Source organism: Hemibagrus wyckioides, linkage group LG29 (assembly GCF_019097595.1).
Source record: "Hemibagrus wyckioides isolate EC202008001 linkage group LG29, SWU_Hwy_1.0, whole genome shotgun sequence".
Lineage (NCBI taxonomy): Eukaryota > Metazoa > Chordata > Actinopteri > Siluriformes > Bagridae > Hemibagrus > Hemibagrus wyckioides.
The window spans coordinates 18859344-18870119 of record NC_080738.1 but is presented as its reverse complement, the minus strand read 5'-3'; the positions used below and the strand labels follow the sequence as shown (position 1 = coordinate 18870119).

The 10776-nt window shown below is 35.2% G+C and overlaps 1 protein-coding gene across 2 annotated transcripts; it reads right to left on the bottom strand.

Annotated features, from left to right (window-relative positions):
• Nucleotides 1-1063: 1063 nt before the first annotated feature.
• Nucleotides 1064-10392, bottom strand: LOC131348942 (macrophage mannose receptor 1-like). Of its 2 annotated transcripts, none has more exons than XM_058384191.1 (6): nt 10216-10392; nt 9636-9673; nt 6398-6790; nt 5829-6170; nt 4553-4641; nt 1064-1799 (listed from the first exon to the last, which is right to left on the bottom strand). In XM_058384191.1, the coding sequence occupies exons 1-6, from the start codon at nt 10227-10229 to the stop codon at nt 1524-1526; spliced, it is 1152 nt and encodes a 383-aa protein (XP_058240174.1). In that variant the 5' UTR covers nt 10230-10392; the 3' UTR covers nt 1064-1523. The 2 variants fall into 2 exon arrangements, with proteins under 2 accessions (XP_058240174.1, XP_058240175.1); XM_058384192.1 differs by lacking the exon at nt 1064-1799 and adding an exon at nt 2437-3058 and having other exon boundaries at nt 10216-10373.
• Nucleotides 10393-10776: the final 384 nt, after the last annotated feature.

Genomic DNA, 10776 nt, shown 5'->3' with positions numbered 1-10776 from the left:
ATGCCTTTGGCAGTACTCACATATAAAATGTTTAAAAACCAAAACAACCATTTACCAATTACAAGGTGTTCCTAATAATCACTCATTCCGTGTCTGACTATTCTAATTTCAGGCGCTTCATTGGTATCAGTCCCGAGAGAGGATCAAAGCCATGTGGGGAAAGAAGGTCTCAAAGAAGACAGGGAGGATTGTCCAGAAGAAATATTCCAATTTATGTGTCTCCACACTACTAAGGAACCTTGTTGACTTTGAATGGGACTTTATATAGGTCAGTGAGCTCTCTCTTGTTTCTGTCTCACAGACACATGTTGCCACAAAACGGTTCTTAAAAGGTTCTTTAAAAAAAACCATTTAAAAAATGTATAATTTGTTTTAGAAGTTATGATACAAAAGGGATCCATCTCTCAGTTAGAAGAAAAAAAGTTTTTTTTTTTTACCAAAATGTTGTATATGTTTTATGTGAGTTCTTAATATAATAATGTATATATTATATTCTTAATATAATAATGTTAAATGTTAAAATCTGTAATGTTTCATGTAATTCTCAGTAAGGGTCAGTAAGGTTAGTCATGTTGTTGAGGGGTAGCCCGTAATTTTTTATTGCCTTTTTTTGGAGTTGTTTTGTACCTGAAATTTGTTTTTCTGGCTTGTTACTTGACATAATTTGCTTTTCTATTTGTTGACTCTACCCATTTAAATAAAGTTTTATTTTGATTTACATCCTTTCTGAAGTGTTTATTGTTTAGTATCGTGTATTTTATGCAGATTTGTGTAGACCAGAAATTAGTGTTCTACTATTAACCGAAGATTGAAGATTTAAATTTTAGGTTATTGTATTATAAATGAACCACACTGTTACTGGTAACTGATATAATCACAGTATTATACGACATTTACATTTTGCAGAAAAATGCTGTAAAATAATCCACAGTATAAATACTCTAAAATTACAATAGATTGCTGGCGTCTGTGCTGCCAGTATTTTACTGTAAATTGAAAAAATACAGAAATATACTGTATTTCATTTCCACAGTAATAACCTGTAAAGTAAAATTATAGTAGATTGCTGGCGTCTGTGCTTTTTATAGAAATTGCTTTTACAGTGTGGGAGGAAACCCAAATGAATCTAGGAACGTCTGGCTTTTTACAGTTTGGACTCATGCATCAAATGTTATAACCATAAATGTATTTCCAAAATAGGCCCACATTTGACCCATTGGTGGTGATAGAGTCAATTAAAAACAATACTAGAACCACTCTGTTCATAGGACTACAGTCATGCTAGCATCTATCTCACTCAAAATCCTTGAGACACAGCCATGCTTCTACCTGCCTTCTGAGCACCAGGCTGGTATAAATCCATCTCCTTGCCGCTTGCTGTGACAAATTTACCCCATGTCATCCGCTGAACAAAGGGCTATGAAAGAGTCCATTGACGAGGTGCTCCAGCAGGGGTACATCTGGCCTTCTACATCACCTGCATCAACAGGTTTCTTATTTGTGGTAGCATGGTGGCTTAGTGGTTAGCACTGTTGCCTCACAGCAAGAAGGTGCTGGGTTCGAATCCTGGGGGTGGAACAGGCTGGGGTCTTTCTGTGTGGAGTTTGCATGTTCACCCCGTGCCTGTGTGGGTTTACTCCGGTTTCCTCCCACAGTCCAAAAACATGTACATTAGGTTGATTGGTAATTCTAAATTGCCCGGTTGTGTGGCCCTGTGATGGAGTGGCGACCTGTCCAGGGTGTACCCCTGCCTTTTGCCCTATGTGCGCTGGGATAGGCTCCAGCAGACCCCCGTGGTCCTAGGAATAAGCGGGTATAGACAATGAATGACTATTCACTGATTACTGGGGCTTTAACCAGTCTACCATCAAGTACCCCTCTCCTCTATCATTAGTCCCCTAAATCCTCAAACAACTGTGGCAGCACAGTGCTTCACTAAGCTCAATCTTCTTAGTGAATACAACCCGGTGTGCATTTCTAACTAGGATAAGTGAAAGACTACTCATTATGCTACTTGTGGGCAGTTGCATGCAAAACATGAATTATTCGACTAAATATGAATTTGTGAATTAGAATTTTCTTTTGGAGCATAGCTCTTTTTATAAATCAGGTGAAAATTTCTAATTTATGTATTTATTTTGAATTTAGATAAATGGAGAAAAATGATTTGACTGTAATTATGAACTTTTGTTAGGAAATTATTATTTGGAGGGTTAACCTCCAGGCATGAGTCGTTATCTCTCTATGGAATATCTGCTTTAGCTCTCATAACAGTGAGTGGCTGAAATGAAGTGGGGTGATGATGATAAATGACCTACTAAATTATCTAAGTGTATTTTACTTTACTTTTATTATTTATTTATTTATTTTGAAACATTCATTCATTTAAAAAATCCTTATGAATACAATATAAACATTTTGGGAAAACCACCCCAGTGTTCTTCCAGTCTTCATCGAATCAGTTCATTATTTGCATTGACTCTGCTTCCACCTTGTGGACAAATCTTTTTTGCACAAAATAAAAATTGTGTTGATTTGCATTAACCACATACAAACTGTATGACATTCTGGAGTTATTTCTCAATAAATATAGTCTCAATAATATAGGCAGTAAAATGAACTTAATATATTATCTTTAAGCACACAATATATAAGAGTGTTTGATATAAACAGGGTACAATGTTTATAATGCTTTGTTTGGTTCTCACAGTTTACAGGTCTCAACTGCAGTTTAAATAAGACCTCTACAGACTCCACAGAAATTGCAGAACACCCATATGGTTATGTAGTTTTACAGTTATATAGTAGTGTAAAATTTTACATTGGAAAAAATGCTTGTTTGATTGTTATAGGTATTTTTCTATTTTCCTTAAGATTACAGTTTAATTGCAGCTAATGGTATTTAAGCTTTAAATGAACAGTTCTGTTAAACACCAGTTAAGCATTCAGATATTACAGGTGGTGCTTTTTTCTTGTGAAAGATGTTCCCATCTGGCTGCACCCTCCAGGTCACTTTGGTGGCCTCCAGCATTCCCCTTTGTTCAAGTTTTTGCTTAATCTAAAGAACAGAATCAGGCTTTAATAACTCGATACCAATAAACACATTTTTATTGCTATAATAACTCAATGTATATTTAACTTTACAAGAAATTATTGTGATTACTATGGACTAGCAGCAGTTTGTTTATGAAAGTAGCATAAAAAGCTTTAACATTTATTATCATGGTTAATGGTCTTATATTTGGACTTTTTTGGTCATCCATAGTTTTTGTTAGGAAAGTCCCAGAAGAGAGGTAAGAAGAGAGGCAGATGTGATGCACCCTTCATACCTTGGATACTTGATATTGTCGCTTCATATTGTATGAAAGTGTATTGATTTTGCCAGTGCCTTTGTGTTGCCTTGGTGTAATCTGCTCTGCACTGCTCAATGAGTTAAGCATGTAACCTTATTTGTGCTGAACCTCCTAGTATTTCTGCTGAACCACCTGCTTTTAAGATTTGATATAAAGCCCCCTCAGTGACAGCAACAGGTTAATGACAAGCAGGACCTTTTTCAGCTTTAGTTGTAGTTTTACCGCATACATTTACTCCTGCATGACAAACTGTTTAGCCCAGGTTTATCTGGATTTGAAATTAAACCATTAATGAGTCTTATAAATGACAAGTGACAAATAAAGAACAAAAAACAACTTAAAGAAGGACCTACTAAATTATCTCAATTATCTACAAGTCTATTTTACTTAGTTACTTAATAGTTCATTAATTAAAGAAGCATTCATTAATTACAGAAATTTGTTATAAATGAGATAAGGGAGTACCTAGCCTTACACTCTTCATCTAAACAGTTCATTATTTGCCTTGACTCTGCTTCCACCGTGTGGACAAATCTTTTATTGCCCAAAATCAAAATGGTGTTGATTTACATTAACCACATACAGACTGTTTGACATTCTGCATGAAAAACTATTTAGCCTAGGTTTGTGTGGAATTGAAATTAAACTGTTAATGAGTTAAATTTGATGCTGGCTATTTTCCCGTTGGACGACTATGCGCTAGGGCTTAAAACAACAACGGCAGTGCATCTTACCAACCGCCAGAGGGAGCCCTCGACCAAATACTGATTATGTCACTTTCTATCTGGTCATTTCCTGTTTCCCCGTATTTACACCATGTGTTTGAAACGCGTCGTTGTTATGTATTGTCTGTTTGCTTGCCAAACAAAGCATTCTACTCTCTATGCTGTATGTTTTCACCTTATTGACCATTGTGCCTTTTACTTCTCGCCTTTTGGATCACGATTTTGTGTTGTTAGCCTGGTTGGACTGGTTGTCTGTGGCCGACTCTGCTACTGATTATTTACTACATTTTGTGTCTCAGGATTTGTAGTGTAAGCTGCTGTCTTTCATAAAACTCCCACATATGGACATCAAGAACATAAATATAGCAAGCAAAAAGGAGCAAACTCCTTGAATATAACAGATATTTGAGGTGGTGAAAAGTACGAAATGCATTAGGTATCTTAACACAATTTCAGTGACATTCTGTGACTCACCAGTTCTAAAATAGATGACTGCAGAGCAGGATCAAACACATTTCCATTAGACTTCAACTGCAATTTTATGTAAGTCCTCATTGGTGGAACTGTGGAAAACACACACACACACACACACATATTAATTTATATATATATAGGTGCATCTCAAAAAATTAGAATATCATAGAAAAGTTCATTATTTTTTGCAAGTTACATTAGGAAATGAAAAGTGCGTTATTATAGATTTTAGGTGTAAACTGAAAAGTTCCAAGTGTTCTTTTTATTTTATTTTTTAATAATTGTGGCCTTCAGCTCAAAAACATTGAAAAAGTGTATCTCAAAACATTAGAATATTTCATTACCACTTTGAGCAAATCACTTTTTATGCAGTATAAAAACCACAAATCTTCCAGTCAGGTTCAGTACATACTACACAATCATGGGGAAGACTGCTGACTTGATGTTTGTCCAAAATACACTCATTGACACCCTCTATAAGGATGGTAAGCACAGAAGATCCTCGTTGAAAGGGCTGGCTGTTTACAGAGTGCTGTATCAAAGCATATTCAAGTTGATTGGAAGGGAAGTGTGGTTGGAAAAGTTGTACAGCCAACCGGGATGACGGTAGCCTTGCGAAGATTGTCAAGCAAAGCCGATTCAGCAGTTTCACAAGGATTGGACAGAGGCTGAGTCTATGGGGTAGTGTCAAGAGGAAGATTAGGGACACCAAACTTTGCAATACAGATGAGCTGAAGGTTCACTATCAAAGCAACCTGGGCTTCCATTACACCTTAGCAGTGCCACAAGCTGATCACCTCCATGCCACCCAGCACTGATGCAGTAACTTGTACAAAAGGAGCTCCAAGCAAATATTACATTTTTCTGGATTTTCTGTATTACAAATTATTTCTTTGATTATCTTATGAAATATTCTAATATTTTGAAATACTTGATTTTTGATTTTTATGAGTTGTAAACTATAATTATCTAAATTAAAAGAAAAAAGGCTTGAAATATTTCAGTTCATGAGTAATAAATCTAAAATATATGAAAGATTCAATGTTTGTAATAAATTGTGGAAACAAATGAATGTTTCCTTGATATTCTAATTTTTTTTAGATACACTTATATATAAGAATGCATCAGAAGAATAAGAATACGTTTATGGCACAGAAAACACTTATTTGTTTAAGTGTGGTAAAATTATTAAATTAATATTGACTTTTGCACCACAATGGAGTAAATTGTGTCCTAATTTGAACATAATTTCTTCCATCAAAAACAAAATACTCACTGGTGTGACAGAAGAAATAGTGCAGGTTGGTGCAAGGTTCATCACCGAAAAATCCGTTATTAACTGATCCACAGGACCCCATAATTCTCTCAGAATTATCTGGTTGTCCAGTAGCCCAAGCAAACTTTAAATTGGTGGTGCCATCCGACCACTTCCAAGTATCTCTGTATAGGCCAACCCAGGAGTCACCCTGGATATTTCTTATCTGTGTTAAGATGATTTGGTCCGAGCTGTTAAGAGAGCTGGCCAAGTCTGTGTGATATGTTCGGCAGTAAGCCTGAGCTTCAGGCCAGGTCACTAGACTTTTGATGCCAATGAACTTGTCAGCGCCGCTGAAACTATCTGTGAAACAGGAAGAATGAATATAAAATTGTAAACACTGTTTGCATCTCCTTCCAAAAAATTTGATCCCAATAAAACATTCATTACTGTTTGCAGTTCAATAACTGAAATATTTTGTTTTCTTATACTTACAAGGTAGCAACCTTAAAATAGTAAGGTCCAAAATCATTTTAAAAAGCAGTCATTAGTCCAAAATCAAGCAAATTAAAGTCAGGATATTGACTCACCATTGTAGCATATGAAGGCTCTAAGAAATTTGCAATATGTATCAAACCATTTACCAGATGTAGATAACATAACACATGCTTCTATTGACAAAGCGTTATTAGGCTGTCCACTATTCCAACTTGTATAACGGACATCCTTCAGTCGAAGGTCATTTAGGGACCAGCACCAGCTAGTATAATCATCATATACTCCGACCCAGGCTGATGCTGCCAGACCTTTGCTTGCTGCTTCTTTGTTCAATCTTAGCCAATCACTATCACTTATGACTGTTGCCAGGTCACTGTACATTGTCCTGCAGTAATTCTGTGCATCTGGCCATGACTTCGGTGTCATGATCAGGTCATATTTGTGTGGGATGTCTCCAAGGATTGAGATAGCAACTGGGAATAAACCTGTTGGTGACATTTTATAGCAGTAACAGTATATTAAGATATTTACATTATAATAAATTTGTATTGGTATGTACGTAAAAGCATAATTTGTAAGAGCTTAATTTTACAATATAATCTTGTTGTTCAGTTTGTGGCATTGATAAAACTAGAAATAATAATTTAATCATCCAGGTCAAACTAAAAAGTGAACATTTACATGATTTCATTTTATTGTCATTGTATACTTCGGATCTGCAGGCCCTATGCAAATCCAGAAGAAGAATTACAGTTTAAAATATTGCTAAATTGACTAGACAGTGTATTTTTGTCATATTTTATGTATATGTTTACTGTATGCTAGGAGCATAAAGATTGGACTCTGGCGTATAGGAAAAAAGTCATATGGTCTGATGAGTCCAGATGCACTCATCATGTCTTGTGCCTATAGAAGCCTGTGGGGGCAGAGCTATGATCTGGAGTTAATTCAGTAGGTCATGTCTAAGTTCAGCAATGTTATCTTTAAAATGAGGTCAGCTGACTACTTAAATATACTGAATGACCAAGTTTTTCCATCAGTGGTTTTTTTCTTCCTTGTTAGCACTGGCATATTCCACAATGCCAGGATTCATCGGGTTCAAATTACAAACAAGTGGTTCAGGGAGCATAAGACATCGTTTTCACACATGAATTGGACACTACAGAGTGTATGTCTTAAATCCATTGAGAATCTTTGAGATGTGCTGGAGAAGACTACACAGTCATCAGACTCTTCCATAATGAATACAGGATCTTGGCGAGAAGTTAATGCAACTCTGGATGGCAGTAAATGTTGTGACATTGCATAACAAAGGCAAAAGATTTTTTGGCCAGGCAATGTGTATTGTGTAATTTTAAATTACAACAAAACTAAAAATAACAACAACAAAACAAAAATAACATTTAAAAAATTCTAGGAATTAAAAACAAAATTGTATTTTCCTTGCATAATTTACTCGGATGCTTGCTCTCTCTGCAATTTACTTTGCTCTCATTTCCAAGTTGCTCATTTGTGATTCAAAAAATCACAAGTAGAACTTTATGCAAATTAGTGGCAGGGTAAAAGTCTTTATAGATTGGTCCACTAGTTCTCAACCTATGGCCCTTTTTTAGCCAGTCATCAAAAAGTAGATGCCCTGTTTTGAGCAAGTGAGGAGATAGACGATTCTGCGCAGCTAAATGCAATCAATTTCAAGAGCTTCACAATGGATAAAGTTAATGACATTGCTTTCTTCCTAGAGGAGCAGGGTGCTGGGGTTGTACTCCCAGAGTGTATGCTGTGGACAGCCATTTATCCAAACTCGCCATCCCAAGACTTTGGATGAGATTATATTATAAAATAAATTAAAGTTTAAAGTGTTATTTTGAGTGGACAGTTTTTCATTATTTCATCGGACAAGAAGCCATTGTAATAATATGAATGAACAGCTCTTTCTCACTCTCTGGCATTGATTAAGTTTATTTTTGTTCTTTTTTTAAACATAGCACAGAACTATAGTAGTAACAGCCCTCGACATAGAGTTAGGGTTTACTGCAGCAATAAAAGTACTGCAATGTGCAGAAATAAAGGTGTGGATTCAAATACTTATAAAACATTATGCAAAAAAAATGTAGTTACCATCCAAACAAGTACATATAGTATCTGTAAGAACAGTACTCTACTCTTTTGTCTTTCCTTGTGACCTGGAATCAGTGTTTATTCTTTTGTTTCCACAGGCTGTCTGCCTCCAGAAAATGCTGGAGAAATATTTAACAATCTAATAATAAGGAGTAAAATGTCATAAAGCAAAAATACAGAAGACTTTTAGATACTGTGTATTTAAAACTATCAACCTCAACAAATTTAGCTTTTATTAACTGTCACCTTGATAATGTGGCATGGGTTATCTATGCTTCATTGTACCACCAGCATGCATTTGGCCATGTCCTGATCAGGGCTTGAATGTGTCAGTCTCTGATCCTGCTGCCCCTAACCCTGCATCTGACTGACCTGAGCTTGTGGAAGTGGTGCTGCAGGACTCTGATTGAAAGTCTAGGTTAATACAGAGATGAGATTCTGCAGAAACCACCTTTGAATATTCTATCTAGTAAACATAAAGCAACTGACACTGCATTAAAGGTATACATTTCATCAGTTAGATTAAACTGAACACATGAGCTTAGCACTACTAAAGCACAACTCTACTGTTTCAGCAATAATAACGGTATGCTATGATGCTAATGATGGTATAATGAGGAACTTGTCCAGATCACTGAAATACTATTTAGCGTACTACCAGGACGTTTGACATGATACTACTATACACAAACATTTAAGAATCATTAAAAGCGTAGCAATCAAATGTCCAAGATAAATTTCTATAGATTGCATGCAGCTGCGTGGAATCGCCCACCTCTTCACTTGCTCAAGACAGCTGGGACACTAAACGGCAGAGTCGCGTGTCAGTGATGTCACCCACTTCTTATTTTTTGGCTAGAGAAGGGCTGTTGTTCGAGAACCAGTGGACCAATCAATAGAAACTTTTATCAAGCCCCTAATTGGCATAAAGTTCTTCTTGAGATTTTTGATATCGCAAGTGCACAACTTAGAAGGAAGAGCGCAGAATGAAAAGAAGAGAGAACAAGTATCCGAGTAAATTAAACAAGTAAAATGCATTTTTGTTTTTAATTCCCAGTATTGTGTGTTGTCTTAGAATGATACAAGACACTTTCAGAATGGAAAGACAATTGCTCTGTGTGCGTGTGTGTTAAAACCGGCATTGTTATATGTTTGAATTCACACAAAAAAGTTTCATTAATAAATTATTCATAAGCAAAAATTGACACTCACTAGTTAGACACAAGACCAAATGCTTCTGCTTCATGTTGCTGTGGAGTCAAAAGAAATATGTATAATATGTTAAACTATATATTAAACTAACATATTTAAATATAATCTGTCTATCACTTGCTGTTGAGCAGTTCAGTGTCAGTGTTTCCAAATCATGCTGATAAACATCTACCCAAAATGATGATTTACAGTACACAAAGGCTTCACATTTTCACTGACAATGGCACTTCACTATGGAGTGAATTTTCTGCCAAATATTTCAAATGAATTCCACAGGCAAAATATTTCTTGTAATATGCACAAAATATATTGCAAATGCAATTGAATGAAATCAAAACAGATTTGTTTAAGTTGTTTATCGAAACAATGTAGAGATATACCCATAAAATCTAATTTGATTTCTTTTAAATGTTTCTCATTATTTAAAGGCAAACTGGATAACATTCAAAACAACTATTAATGAAAGATCACTTAATCTTTACATAGTCACACTTCCACACTTCCACAAACAGTGCAAAATACAAAAATCCTTTTTATTATTATTTTTTTTTATGTTTTTCTATTTATTTAGAACTCTTACCTTAAAATTGGCATGGAAATCTGATGATAATTCTTTAAAAATTTGGTTCACTTCTTATGCTTTCGGCTGGTTTACGCTTATGCTTACTTTAACTGGTTTAATTCCCTAGAATGTAGCTCTCTTTTTTGGGAATGGGAGACACAAGGACGGTCACAATTTATGTGACAGACACTAATTTCCATTTTGAAGTTCTTAGCTTATTCAAACAAGTTGAACTTTTGGCCACATAAGGAAAGACAAACAAAATGCATTATAGGAATAACTAAAAATAACCGCTTTGAGATTAAAATAAATAAAATCAAATCAAAAACTTTGTTGTTCCTTATTATTTCCATTTTATGCCACGGATATGTAAGAGAGTGTCTTCAATACACGTATTGTGACTATTTGACTAAGGTTAATTTCCATTTCCAATGACGTAAGACACAGGTGTCTTTGTTTATATGAGATCAAACGGCAATAAAATTTGAAAACTCAGTTTTCTTAGCTCTAAACAGAAACCAACAAATAAGATCCATTCAAAACAACAAAAACAAAGAAAATTTAACATGTGTACCAAAT